Below are 15,396 nucleotides of genomic sequence, written 5' to 3'. Positions count from 1 at the left end.
CATGTCTCTCAGGTGTTGAGGACTAGTGCATCTCTGAGCCTACATTCAGCATGGGAAAAATTCTTAAGTACTGTTAAAATCAGAAACTCTAAGACTTTTATTCAAGTTGTTTAGGAATTGGTGACTTGTAATTAGGTATCAGTACTTTTACTCAAGTATGGTTTTCAGGTACTCTTTACTCCTCTGAACTTATTTATTAAAAAGAACTCTGATGAACCAAAAAAAAGCAGCACCGTTCATTGCTCCTCGCTTGTGAAGGACTTTCTTTGTTAAATTATTCTGCCCGGTTTTATGTGTTGGCACAGTGCTCCTTTCTGGACAATGCCACACTAAAATCAATTTACTGGATGTTTAGTTTTGTTAATTATCTAGTTGTGTGTATATAAACCCACTGAACAGTTTTCTCTGTTCAGTATTCAATGTTGTCGGTGTTAGATGTGTTTATCCTGCGTATTCTCCTGATTTATTAAAAAGAACTATTCTTTCTGCTTCGTGCCTTGTAGTTCTATACCGTGACAAAAATGAGGAGGTTTTATATATAGTAGATTTGATGTCATTTAATATATTTTATTTTTTATAATATATATTTTAGTATTCATGAATTTCTGGTACAATTCTGGCAAAAAAAAACATTTGTATATAATAATATATACTGTTACCATTACATACAATTGCTCATATTGAGATACGGGGCTGTTTTGTAAAAGCTGTGTTCATAAAGTGTCATAAAAACACTTTGTAATTCTTCGTAATTTTTTTTTTTTACATTGTACGTTGCAAGCTCTGTGTGAAGTCATTGATCAGTGAGGTGTTTTATACCACAATTTTTTATCTTATCAAAATTTGAATTATTTAATATCTGAGAACTCAAATCATATTAAAGCCCTTCCCACTCAAAGCATATATACGTCATAGCAGTCACAGTCACCATGACAATAACCGTCCCTCTCTCAGTGCCTTTATCGCCTACTCGTTTTCTGATCTCCCTCCATCTCTGTGTTATGAGCAGGCGCTGTTTGTGTGCCTGTATGTGTGTGTGTTTGAGGGAGTGAATAGAGCTGAATGGCTTTGAATGGCCAGTCTGTCAGGTCACCTGTAGACAGTGATGGTGGAAGAAGGCTGCGGGCTGAGCCAGAGGGGATTTCTGAAGGAGCCTGAGTGCCCTGATTCACTCTTAATCATTGAAAGCCATCACCATGCACCACAGAGACCTGTTCTGTCTCTTTCTCAAACAAAATGGCTAAAAGCATTCCGCTGACACACAAATACACATGCAAACACATGGATAATAAAACCATGAAGTTGGTCTGTGTGGATACTTTAGGTGCTGCGTGTTCTATATTAATTCAGAGTCGTGCATGTTCTTTTTCAAAATGTTAGTTGATCAATATGGGTTTTCAATGGCTGAGTCATAACCCTCATGTTCTGCTTGTGTTCTGAGATCCCAATGCAATTTTAATAGGTAACATTTGATTGTTCCAGCAGCTGATACTTTATTCTGATTTTTTTAAACTTCAGATTCAATTATAAAATTTATTTTATATTATTTTAGAGATCTTTATATAGCATATTTTTTAATTTTATTAATATATTAAATATTCAATCATGTCATTTTATGTATTTCCAAGTAAAAATGGTGATTTTGTAGGCACGAATGCACTCTTGACGGTTGATTATTTTGAGAGGATAATTTATTTTATATATTTTTCTATATAAAGTACATATATAAGTGTGTTTTTGCTGTGACCAAATTGAACCTGAGTAGAAATGGATACCAGTTACATATTTGAGAATTACATGATAGTTTTATGATAAAACAGAGGGTTAATGTTTCAGTATCTTTCAGATGGGTTTTGATTCGGTTCAAGGAGCACATCAAAAGAATTTGAATGGAAAATAAGAGGTTGGTTTTATTTTAAATTATGTAAATCATGGGGATCTCTGGAACCCCTAAAATAAAGACTTTAATCTCAACAGAAAATAGGGGTTAAGTATTTAATTTGATATTTCATTTTAACAGTTACTTTGTTTTAACAGTACTGTGCATTGATATTAGCTACAGATAAGTTGATGTATCAGTATTGCTTAAAACGGAAACATTTTAAACGCCTTTAATGCAGAGGAGAATGTGACAGCATGTGTCAGAATGGTTTCCCCCTACATAGGGCACATGTATTTGGTACGATAAACCTCTTCATTAGCCGGTCACATGTTACGCCCAAGGGCAGAAACGTTATTTTTGTTCATTTGTCATCTTGAGCACACAGCCGAGTGAACGGGTTGTCAGTGAATGCACAAGAAGGCATGCATACGTACACACACACACACACACACACACACACACATATACATAACAAGCAGCTTACTAGGACTGTGCTCACTGACCTGATAAATGCATAAGAAAATCCAGCAAAATAATTACACCAAGACACATATATTTTCGTATTTACACAAAAAATGGACTCCTGTGTTGCGTGTATTTGTATGCACTACAACACATGCTTGCAAAAAAACAGACTAATGGTATTTTACTCTCTCTCTCTTTCTCTCTCCTCTGCTCTCTGTTCTTCATGGCTGCAGGAACATTTCGAGGTGTCTGTAAGAAGATTGACCACTTTCCGGAGGATGCAGATTATGAGCAGGATGCAGCAGAGTATTTACTACGTAAGTCTGTCAAAACACCACACATCAGGGGCATTTTCTCTGAGGAGCCGACGCACCTCTTCAAAATAAATTAGATGAGAAAAAAATCGACTACAAAAAAACAAATATTTCAAAATATGAGCTCAAATACTGTGTATAGCACTCATTTTTCAACTCATTGTCCAACAGTGATACCAACAGATAAAGAGGGAGGCAGTCTCTCTTTTAGCTCTGTTTAGGTCTCTGAGATCCTATAGCATGACATAAATGTGAAGGCCGGGGAAAGGTAAAATACAGGCGATAAGTCATTTGAGGAGACGCAGTGCCTCCACGTCACTGTGATTGGCTGATCGTGTTATCAGTGTGATAATGCCTATCATGGCCCACAAATTGCCTTAATGGGTCAAAATGCTAGTAATTGTTTAATTACAAACAACATGACATCATCACTGTCCTGTCTGAATAAAAATTAACTTAATTAGTCGATTTTTAGTAAGTGCTTTTTCAGGTGCACCTTCATGCCTGCTACCATTTTATGAGAAGGTCTCTGTTATGAATAATAATAATAATAGCTGAACAATTAGTTGAAAAAAAAAGATACACAAAATATGATTGTTACTGTATTTTTTGGAGTTACCATTTTTATATAGTTATACAAAAATGCATAAATGCTATTTAAACACATTTATAAATGTTATTTAAAATAAATTATGTATGTTGGTTTTATTGAAAAGTGTCACTATTAGTCAAAGGTTTGGGGTCAGTGAGATTTTTTTTAATAAAAGAAATCCTTTTACTCAGAAATGATCCATTAAATTGATCGAAAGTGACAGTAAAGACATGTATAATGCTACCAAAGATTTATATTTCAAATAAATGCTGAACTTTAAAACTTTCTTTTCATCAGAGAATCTTGGAAAAACAAGATAATATGGAGTAAACTGGAGTAATGATGCTGAAAACTCAGCTTAATAATAAATTAGATTTTAACAATAGATTCACAATAGAAAATAGTTATATCACAATATTACTGTTTTTACTGTGGTTTTGATCAAATGAATGCAGTCTTAGTGAGCATAAGAGACCTCTTTCAAAAACATTAAGAAATCTTAATGACTCCAAACTCTTGAACGATAGTGATATTGTAGCACGCAATATTATTATAGAATTGGCTGTGTACTGATAAACGCTGTTCCCATAAACCATATAAACATCAAATGACACATGCATGAATTGACTAAAAACTCAAACCCAGAGAGAGAGGTTTCAGAAGTCCACCACACACACAGTCACATCTCACCGTCTCACAATCACCCAGACTGATGATATGCATAGAGAAGGGTCATATTGGTGAGATGGATTTTTCTTGTTTAGCCCTGCTGGGTTTCTTTAGTTTTTGCAATGACCTCCACACTTTTTACCATCTTATAGATTAGGTGCAGCATGTCTTGAAATTGCTTGGTGACTGGAGCCGAACAAAGTAGATGCACGCATTCAAGCATGTCATGGTTTATGCTTAGTGATAAATCATGCTTACCCACAAGCCTTTACACTGTCATGGTCATTTGGTTGTACTATTTAAGTGACATCTTCTTTAACTGGCTCCCCTATGTAAATTCGTACATATTCTTGTTTGTTCAATATGTTTGTTCTCTAAGTTGTGTGTTTTTGCTTGCGTGTTACATAATTACATCATTTATGATGAGGCGTCCAGCAGATGTCTGTGATTATGAATCTCTGCTGCAGTGCATACAGTGACACGTTAATAGGATAGTTTACCCAAAAATGAAAATGTTTTCATTATTTACTCATCCAAATGTTGATCCAAACCTGTATGCTGTTTTTTTCCTGTGGAACACAGAAGCAAAACATTGAGGAATCCTAATGCATGAATGAACATCACTGAGAAAACTACTGCTACCTTGATGGTGCATCAATCGGGACCAGTCTTTTATTTGTTTTAACCCAACCATATTTATTTATTTATTTATTTTCAATTAAATTTGCACAGGGGGAAAAAATCAAGAAATTACCAGTGGTTTTCTCAGTGACATCCATTCATCAAAAGCAGGAAAATCAATCTTGTGTAATTTAAATAAATATGTGTGGAGAGGGAATACTCACAATGCTGCTAATGACCCATAAATACACCCTGGACATCAGTAATTAGACCTTTTACATTAACAGGCATTTAGAGGTGCAATTATAAATTATAAAGTTATTTGCATAATAATGATTTAATGATTATATTTTTTGAATTTTATACACTTTTGACAGATATACCAGTCAAGTGTGGGCAAATGATAGCCATTACTGCTATTATAGGGGCACAAGTGTACCATGGACCATAGGTTAAGCCCCCTAGTGGTCCTCTCGTATAGATTACTCTAGTCACACTGAAACTGAAATGTAGAGGACTTGTAGGTTTAAGGTGACTAAGAGTGTTTTCACATGAACCAAACCCAGGTCAGTTAAAGGGAACCATAATACATCATATACATCTGCATAAGACCACTTGAGTGTGCAAATGAACTAGGAAAAACACCCTAAATCTTGTGAGAAGTCCGACATGCATCACCACAGAGAAGTCTGTCGCTTGACCGAAAGATCAAATTATAACATTTAGATTTAGAAATTGAAAAGTAAACATATATGAATCATTCACAATAAATTCTATAACATGCATTTTTAAAATAGATAGGGTGACTTTTTATTTCATGTTGACTTTAAGGTGTTTTTTTATGTTTATCAATTGGTGATTATATTGTTGCTGTCAGGCAGATATCTCCATATTTTGACATTTTTTTTTATATACCATTGGTCACCCTTTACATCTGTCTCTGGAATTTGCAGTTATTTAACCAGTGAAAAGTATTTAAAAGGGCTTGTGACTGAACCTTGTAACTCCATTAGGTCCTCAAACTGTCAGTCAAACCTCATATTAAGTGCCGCACACAGTTTGGACTGTCTCTACTTGTTTGCAGTGCAAGGGTAAATAAAAAAATAGTTTGTCTGAATAAGAACAGCATTTTCTTTACTCAAGAAACAATTTATGAAGACTTCAGATGCAAAAGCTTCTTAGTGCCATCTGAAATTTTCTTCTAAAATAAGCATTTTTATCAAGCTTGTATGTTTAGGTTCAGTAATTCCACTTTAATGGCAAATAATAGGTCCTTTTCATTGACATTAAAGTGAAATAACTGAACATAAACATACAAACTTGATAAAAATGCTTATTTTAGAAGAAAATTTCAGATGGCACTTAGAGGCTTCATATATATATATATATATATATATATATATTGGGGTGTAACGGTACATGTACTATTCATCCCAAACCGATACAGATGTCACGGTTCGGTTCATGCAGTTAGATGACAAATACAGTCAATCACAGGCGATCCACACTCCAGTCCAGAAGGGGGCACACACGGTAATGCAACACTGTTTGCTAACAGCCACAACAGGAAAAAGAGGAGAAGAAGAACATTGCATACGTCTTGCTGCGCACACAAACAAAGAAATGTACTTTGAAAAAAACTCGCTCTCGACTGTTCATGAAACGGAGCGGAACGTGGAAATTTAGTGTAGGAGGGCTTAAGCTTTGAATGTTTAAATATACTTTATGTGTAGCAAATTGTAACTGTCCTAATGCACAAGTTTTTTTTTTAATTTTTTTTTTTTATTATTATTCTGTTTAATTTGTACTTTTATAACACAAGATGCTTTTCAGTTTTGTAGCTGACCAAATACCATTTGTTTTTTTATCAGCCCTGCAAAAAATATGACCTATGCAAGAGTGGAAAGGAGGAAGGCTAAAGGAGGCTGTGGTGTACCAACTACCTCAGGGGGAACTAAATGCTGCTAGGTGGAACAAACTGTGATTTGCACTACTGTCTCTTCAAAATAAATGAAAAGAAACCTAGCATTGTGGATTTGTTGCTTTTTATGGTAACACTTTAGTTTAGGGTCCAATTTTCACTATTAACCCCTTAGCAGTTCTGTAAAATTTCTAAAATGTCTAAAAAAGGGCAGTGCAGTGAAATGCCAACAGGTTAACTAGTTGTTTATTAGCAAGCATATTAGTAAGATTTTAGCTTAACAACCTTACTAACTAATAAGCAGTAATTAGGGGTGTATTGAGGCGAAAGTTAGTTAATAGTGAGAACTGGACCCTAAAACTAAAGTGTGACCATTTTTCATATTGTACCGAAATCGTACCGAACTGTGACCCCAAAACCGAGGTACATACCGAACCATGACTTCTGTGTACCGTTACACCCCTAATAGATAGATAGATAGATAGATAGATAGATAGATAGATAGATAGATAGATAGATAGATAGATAGATAGATAGATAGATAGATAGATAGATAGATAGATAGAGCTTGATTTTGGTAAAATGTTAATACTATAATTACACATGCACATGTCTGACCATATATATAAAGCCACAATATCAACTTGGACAACACAGTGTTTAATTATTTGATATATATATATATATATATATATATATAAATCCATTTCCAGAAAAGTAGCAGTTTTAGACATACAAGGTTTAATAAAACAAATGATGTTTTATTAACAAAATTCGGGGGGAGCAAGTTCAGATAATTAGCACAGGTGGAGAGCATTCAGTTAATCAACTCAACCAATGTCAAAAGGTATAAATTCAGCAGACTGACTTCTGTTCATCTGAGGGTTTATCAGTATCCCTCCTCCACCCCATTTTCTCTACTTTTACCACACCGGGGGGAGTACTCTGGGTTCAGGCCAAAATTCAGAGCTCGGAGCCCTCTACCCAGACAGCACACCAAATACGAATAACTTTACTCCATTTAATGATATGGATATATGAACTCGTGAATGTGCTGTTGTTGTATGTAGAGAGTGAAACTTCTTTAAAATAAATTCTTCTTTGTGTTTTATGTGAAGAAAAACGTACGTAAGCATTTGGGTTTGGAATGACAAGAGAGTGAGTAAATAATGGCAGCAATGTAATTTTTCATTTTTTGGGTGAACTATCATTTTAATAAAAAGTCCAACAGCAGCCTTCCACTCTGGAGATTTATGGAGAGACTGATGTGATGTGAGATCTTACCGCATGTAAACAACGAACCACAGCAAGCGAGATTTCTGCCAATAACTATTTACACTAGACGTCTTAGACTGAAGTTTCACAGGAGATGAGTCTAGCGTGATCAGTGTCGGCATGACTGTGCAAACCAAAAATACCGACATCCTACCCAGACTTTAAAAGGCAACAAAGAGAGAAAACAGGAGACCAGAGGCATAGTTTGAAGCTTTGCGTTACAGCTCCTTTCGCTGCTCTGTTTATATTGATATTTTGCCATGTCGTTCACAGTAAACAATAATGCCGTGAAATACATTCATGAGCACTATAAAAACATACACTTGTGAGCAGCTGATTATGAAGGGAAATGCAGTCAAAATGGTTCATTTCTCTGCCTCTGATTCTCTCGATCTTTATCTGTCTCTCTCACAGCGTACTTTAGTTACCCTTGAGATGGCTGTCTCTCCCTATGAGCATTGTTCTAATTTCTCTGTTATTCATTTGAAGCAGAGGGCCGTGTCCTCTGGCTTAACATGCACTGCATGCGAGTTCAGATGGGCATTTCACATTCTGCCCTGCACATCTTTGTGTACAAAATGCCCACCACACAGACTTCAGGGGATTTGCTAGGCTGATAACCTCGACTTGTTAGCCAGAGAGGCCCATCCATCCAGTTTTCAAACTGGAAGTCTCAGCCAAGCACAAATAAATGTTTAAGTCATCCCACAGAGGTATTACCCTACGTAGAGCTTACCTGTCAGCGAGCCGATGGACCCATCAAGGACGTAGATGTCATCCCTTTTGTTGCATGCTAATGCTCTGCACAATCCTCTTCAATAAATATCTCCCATTTCCAGCTGTAATTAAGCACGGCTCGGCCACTGATCCATTTTTCAAGGATGGCAGGAAAATTGGATGATGGAGGAGTATTTTGTCTTCCCCTGGGCACCAATATATTAATGAGGTGTGCCATGGGAGACTGCTGATCCACTGAGAAGAGAGAGAAATGAAGGAGAGGCAAGGAGAGTGACATTTGTTATAAAAAGACAATGAAACCATAGTGCAGTTGCCTTCATAAACAACTGACCCCATATGATCATCAGTGAATGCACATCTGTTTAATGCTCATTTAAAGTCTTTTATCATTGGCAGTTCATAAATGGAAAAAGCAAAGATCTTTGCTCGTTACTCCAGTTTTCAGAATTCATAATTTAAGAATTGGCTTCCTTTAATCTATGAAGATGAACTGAATAGGCCCCACATGATATTGAATGGAAATTTCGATTGGTATGACAGGAAAAGGAATAAATGAACTGAAATTCAAAGAAATTCAGCACAGTCACACAGAGGGACTTCATTAGTTTAGCAAGAAAACATAATTACGTCATTAATTGTGACTTATTTCTCTCTCGCTCTCTTTTGGCTGGCATATAGCCCTGCAAAATGTCCACCGCATTGTTTCAGATATCTAAAAAAAACTTGAGGCAATTTAGAACATCCTTGAAAAAGAATTGTTCCTCTGCCATAAATGTATTAATTTATTATTTTAAACCTTAATGCTCATAATTAATTGGTTTGAGTAGGGCAAACTCAAATTAAACAACAAATTTGTTCAATCAAATTAACTTTTATGAGTATTTCAAACTTTCTTTTGAGTTCACGAAACTGACACATTTTAAGTAATCTGAATTGTTTCATTGTTTTGAGTTTTGTGAACTTGCTTTTATTTAGACAAACTTAAATTTACCTGAAACTGGGCTGGGATTTCTATTTCTCCGCAAGCCTTGCCATGACACTCGAAAGGGAGAATAAATACTAAAATTCCTCAAGATACTCAGAAATTTTCAAGTTAGGAGTAATTAAAGTGTACCTGTCAGTTTTGCTTACATAAACTTTGAATTTCTTTAACTTAAAAAAAAATGGATGTAACTGATTACCTCTTTTTTTTCTTTTTTTTTTTTTCTTTTTTTTAATGTTTTGACAACTTATTCGGGTTCACAGTGTATACAAATTAAGTTCAACTAGATGGTATTTTATTGATTTGTTAATATATGTTTCTGGAAAATAGTACATACTGTGTACTGTGTATGAAAACATTTTTAAAATGCTTTAACTTTTATAAGAATTTCAATTCTATTCTAAATGATGGAATTCAATTGTACAAGGAATTAAATTGGCATTCTAAATTCCGTTCTTTAATCACATTCTGTCAGCAATGCATATAAGTCTGACAATGTAAAAAGAGTAAAGAGATTTACATTGTTTTGTTGTATATATAAACATCACTGTCATTTGTATTGCATGTATGCAGTAAAGGATAGCTGTAAAAGCTGAATTTCATAAAAAAGCTAAACTGATGCATTTTCCTATCACATTCACTGGTTATTTCATCTGTGGACATGATTGCCCCTCTTGTTCCAAAATATTTATTTCTTAGAGGAGAAGCGCTCAGAAGGGCAAATGCTGCAGCGCTGCGGTATGCATAGCAATAGAGTACTGATAAGGGCAGTCAACTAGGCTATTGACATTGATCCTGACACTCTCAGACGCCCCTCCTTTAGCTTTTATCCTGTTTCTGAAGAGGCTGATCAAGCTTGATCTGAGGCAGAGTGAAGGAGCGAGGAGTTCAGCCAGTCTGAGAAGCCCCATGTGTGCTGCATTTTGTGATGCAGAACTGTCCGCAAATAATTGGATGGAAGTGCGAGGCATTTTGGACAGATGCTGTCTGTTGCAGCGCTCAAATCTGCGACGACTTAACTAAACACAGGCGTTCTTTTGGCAGAGCACCATAGGATGGCTCACTCGGGAAGGAACCTTCAAATTCAGGGTTATTAGACCAAAATAGGCCCTATACCTCTGTGGTGCTTTTTAATTCTCTTTACATCTATGAGAGAAGAGCAGACGAGACAGTCTGATTTATACCATAAATACAAAAAAATACCAACCTATGGGTATCATAAAATAATGATGTCAGTTAATCTTAATGGGATAGTTTAAAAAAATATAATTATCAATTCAGCATCATGTTGTTTGAAACTTTTTTTTTTTTTTTTTTTTTCAGCCCAGGCTCATTAGAAAAACGAACCTATGGGAACATTTCTGCAGAAGGAAAATATGTATGTTTTGGGGCAGTTTCCATGTGAAATGTTTACTGAGAAATGTTTACTAAAAGCGTGTTCAGTTTTTTTCTGAAATAGATGAATGTGAATATGTTTTTATTACGTTGTTTTTTTACGCATTACCGCAGTTCTAATTTGAAATGTCCTATAGCTTAAAGGGTTAGTTCATCCAAAAATGAAAATTATCCCATGATTTACTCACCCTCAAGCCATCCTAGCCATGACTATCTTCTTTCAGACTTAACGTTAGTCCTCCAAGTTTTATAATGGTTGTGAATGGGGGGGCCACGTTTTGTTTTGTACACAACAATGCATCCAGGCCTTCTGAAGTGAAGCGTTTTTGTAAAAAAAAAAATATCCATATTGAAAACTTTATAAATTCAAATAACTAGATTCCGGTGCCCCTACGCAGAATGCTCATTTTGCTGCGGAAGAGTATCCTTTGACCTGACACACAACGTATGTAATGACGAATGCGGAGGCACAGAGGATAGAGCAAAACAAATCACCGGTCTTGGATTATAAGTCTAAAACGATTATTTTTAAAGAGAAATTTCTGAGGATTTTGATATAAGAGAAGAGGAGCTTAAATTTGTTGCACAGCCCTATATGTTTGAACCATGAGAGGCTTCAAAGCTTACAATACTCCTACATCCTGTCATACATCACATCAGAGGATAACTCATTTGGCGCAAGTTGTCCGCTGGAGCTAGTTATTTGAATTTACAAAGTTTTAAATATGGATATTTTTCTTACAAAAACGCATCGACCTTTATTAACCCCCTGGAGTCTTATGGATTACTTTTTGTATGGATGGATGCATTATTTTTTTTCTTCAAAACGCGGCACCCCATAACTTCTGTCACAGAACTTATTGGACCCCACTCAAAAGATATCATATTGACTCCACTTTTAATCCCTTCTGTGATAAGTGTCCTGACCAACAACTTGGATCCTTTTTCCATATGATGTGGGAATGTGAAAAAGTTCAAAATTTTTGGAAAGAGGTATGTGCTATTTTATAAAAAATGCTTCAATGTTCTATACCGCTGAACCCCTCTGTATTATTACTGAATGACGACTCTCAGTTGAATGTCTCTTAGCTGCAAAAAATTGTCTGGCTGGCCGGTTTAACATCTGCGAAAAAACTGCTAGCACAACACTGGCTTCCACCTCATTCCATGGATGTATACAAGTGGTTGTTTCAACTTCGGGACATTATAATGTTGGAATTATCCACGGCTCGTGTGAACTTGGCACAAATCTCTACATTAAAGATTTGGACTAGTTGCTGAAAAGATATCCAAGTATATTGCACAAAGTAATGATCATGATCAGGACCTTAATACTGTATTTTTCCCCCTTTTTTTCCCCTTTTTTTTTATGATTCCTGTGGCTTTGTTTTTCTGTTAACATTTCCATGCATTATGTACCCCATTGTACAGAGACTGCTGGGTTACATTGGATGGAAGGGGAGGGAGGGAGGGTGGGTGCACTGGTATATGCTTTTATGCTTTTGTTTGTTGTAAAAAATGAAAAAATGCAAAAAAAAAAAAAAAAACACACCACCCCATTCACAACCATTATAAACCTTGGAGGACTAAGGATATTTTTAAATATATCTCCGATTGTGTTTGTCTGAAAGTCTTATACACCTAGGATGGCTTGAGGGTGGGTAAATCATGGGATCATTTTCATTTTTGGATATACTATCCCTTTAATGTTCCATTAAAATAACGTAGCACCAATATTACACCAAAACCTACCCGATAGTGTTATCAAAAGCAAATGTGATATAAAAAGCATTAGCAATCATGCCATTTTAGCTTGTTTTTGATCTCTCAGCTTTGTAGGAGCCCACGGACATGACATGCAGGAAAAAATAGCGCGCACAATTTAAATTTGTTTTCTCGATTTACTAAAACGTGCACACGATTTACTATTTTGTTTGCTCGATTTATAAATCATGCACATATAAATTTGCTGAATTGAGGGAATGAATTAGTAGCCTAAGTCGTGTGCACAATTTAATTAAATTTTTCACGTGTGGGGCTCCGTATCTTTGAGCTTTTTTATCGTGAATCATCACGATAATCTTTTATCGTGATTAATCACGTGAATCAAGCTGGTTAAGCGATGCAAAGTCCAAAATATATTTGTTTACAAATCATGCACTTCATTAACAAAAAGATGCTGATTTACTTTTTTGTGATGTTTGCATTCGATTGAATCCAGAACCAGAATAATCTATTTTCTAAATAATCAATTTAAGCATAAATGGACCTGTCATTCACATAAAAGCGTTTAATGACTGTATATTATGAGTCTCCCTCTGTACTTTTTACAGTGACGCTAATTTGGTTGGGTTTCTTTGTGTCTCCCTCAGGAGCGGTGAGAGCGTCCAGCATCTTCCCCATCATGAGCGTTGGGCTTCTGTTCATGGGAGGTTTGTGTGTAGCTGCCAGTGAGTTTTACAGGAGCAGACACAATGTCATCCTCAGTGCTGGAATCTTCTTTGTCTCTGCTGGTAAGAGATTAAACCCACTGCATCAGTGCTAGCACTCTCAATCTGTTTATATTTTTAGCTTTAGCATATTTCAGTCTTACCACAGTCAACTGTCCAGTCCAGGGTTTACCCACATAATAGAGAGTATGGTTGGGTTCAGAATACAGCATGTTGAAAATGGATTAGTTCACAGGCAGGTTAGGATGCCGTTCTCCCCGTAGACTCTGCAGATCTGTGTTGACTTCCCAGATTAACTCTGATTATTGACAAAGGAAATGGATGGGCCGACTAGAGCAGTGTAAACAAACAGCAGGCCAGCATATTGACCCACTGCTGTAGTTCTGCTTTGGAAAGGGGTGACAGACGGGGATCCTCAAACAGAACTGCATGTTGGTCAAATATTTAGAGAAGGCCCCATTAGGACCTCATGAGCACACAAATGAGCCCAACTCCCTCCGTTAGAACTGAATTATGATGAATCAATCTTCATGATTGCAGCGAACGCTCTGCCGATGACTGAGCGTTGCTTTGTACACAACAATGTGCTTCGAATCGCCTCATCCTATTGGTTATGATCTAAATATTCGACAGCAAACTGGTAATTATTTATCCTCCAATATGATGGAGATGATAAAAAGCTAATTAAAATGTTTCAATTGTTCTTTTTTTTTCTTTGTTCCGCATGGCTGATAAGCGATGCATTCTTGTGTAATGATACGGAATGATGAGCCACAGCTGCGTGCTGAGCCGTAACTCTCTCTCTCTCTCACTCTCTCGCCCTCTCCTCTGCTTTTCCTCTTCACGCAGGCCTAAGTAACATCATCGGCATTATCGTGTACATATCCGCCAATTCAGGTGACCCGGGCCAGAGCGACTCGAAGAAGAGCTACTCGTACGGCTGGTCTTTCTACTTCGGCGCCCTGTCCTTCATAATGGCCGAGATGGTGGGCGTGCTCGCCGTGCACATGTTCATCGAGAAACACCGGAAGCTGCGTGCCAAGTCCCGCACCGAACTGATCAAGAAATCGGCCTTCAGTCGCATCCCCAGCTACCGCTACCGCTTCCGCCGGCGTTCCAGCTGCCGCTCCAGCGAGCCCGCCTCTCGTGACGCTTCGCCCATGGGCAAGAGCGGGTACACGGGCCCCGCTGCGGCAGACATCTCCATGTACACCCTGTCCAGGGATCCCTCCAAGGCGGCAATGGGTGCCTTGCTCAACTCCGAGAGGGAGTTTTTGCAGGCTCACAACTCCAACGCTAAGGACTTCAAAGATGCGGCCAACAGGAGGACCACTCCAGTCTGAGAGAGTCTAAGCACAGAGGAAGTGCCATGGCCAAGACGTTACAACCACAGACTTGAGCTGGACCCCAGCAGGAAGAAGAATTCACTTGAGGCCTGCAGGGCTATAACCCTCTTTCTATAACAGTATATATAAATATAGATGGTAATTGTTAGATCATTGGTGCTTCCTTTTAATCCTCATTTTTCAGTCACTGTTTCTGTCGTTTCACCTGAGTCACACATCCCTCCCCCTAAGGGCTACTCGAGTAGAATGCTAGTCCTTTCCTCAATGTCATTTATTTTGTGATTGAAGTTCCTGAAGTGCACAAAGGTAGCCCAGCGAAACTGTGAAGCCCTCTAAGGGGGAGGATTGTTACGCTTCTGACAGATGAACCGAAAGGCTGTTCCGATACTCGCCTTATGCACAGCTCAGTAGCCCATAGCTGTGAGTGCCGCCTCACACTCACAAGATTGTATACATTGTTGGTTTCTCTCCCGGGTCGGAAATTGAGCCCACAAACTCGTGCCACTGTCTAATGCTGATCACCCCCACTCATCCCACCTACACACTGCCCACGAGCTACTTGGCCGGGCTCTGCATGCCATCCACACAGTTTTTTTGTTTGTTTTTTACGTTTACTCCCAATGTTTCCATTTCAAACACCCCAGATTCCCCTGCATAAACTTTTATAACAGGGTTAAAGTGCGTGTTATTAAATATGATCTTTTAGCCCACCAAAGTTTTTTGGTATTACATTGTTTTCATTGAGA

The 15,396-nt window shown here is 37.3% G+C and overlaps 1 protein-coding gene across 1 annotated transcript in view; it reads left to right on the top strand.

The window, feature by feature from the left end:
- Positions 1–14,647, top strand: part of cacng3b (calcium channel, voltage-dependent, gamma subunit 3b) — a 41,495-nt gene extending 26,848 nt beyond the window's left edge. Inside the window, exons 2-4 of the mRNA XM_067375423.1 lie at positions 2,581–2,664; positions 13,227–13,367; positions 14,154–14,647. Of these exons, the coding sequence (XP_067231524.1) occupies positions 2,581–2,664; positions 13,227–13,367; positions 14,154–14,647 (719 nt within the window). The remainder of the gene's footprint in view (positions 1–2,580; positions 2,665–13,226; positions 13,368–14,153) is intronic.
- The last annotated feature ends 749 nt before the right edge of the window (positions 14,648–15,396 follow it).

Source organism: Chanodichthys erythropterus, chromosome 3 (genome assembly GCF_024489055.1).
Source record: "Chanodichthys erythropterus isolate Z2021 chromosome 3, ASM2448905v1, whole genome shotgun sequence".
NCBI lineage: Eukaryota > Metazoa > Chordata > Actinopteri > Cypriniformes > Xenocyprididae > Chanodichthys > Chanodichthys erythropterus.
The sequence above is the reverse complement of the archived record's forward strand: the minus strand, read 5'-3'. Positions and strand labels throughout refer to the sequence as shown.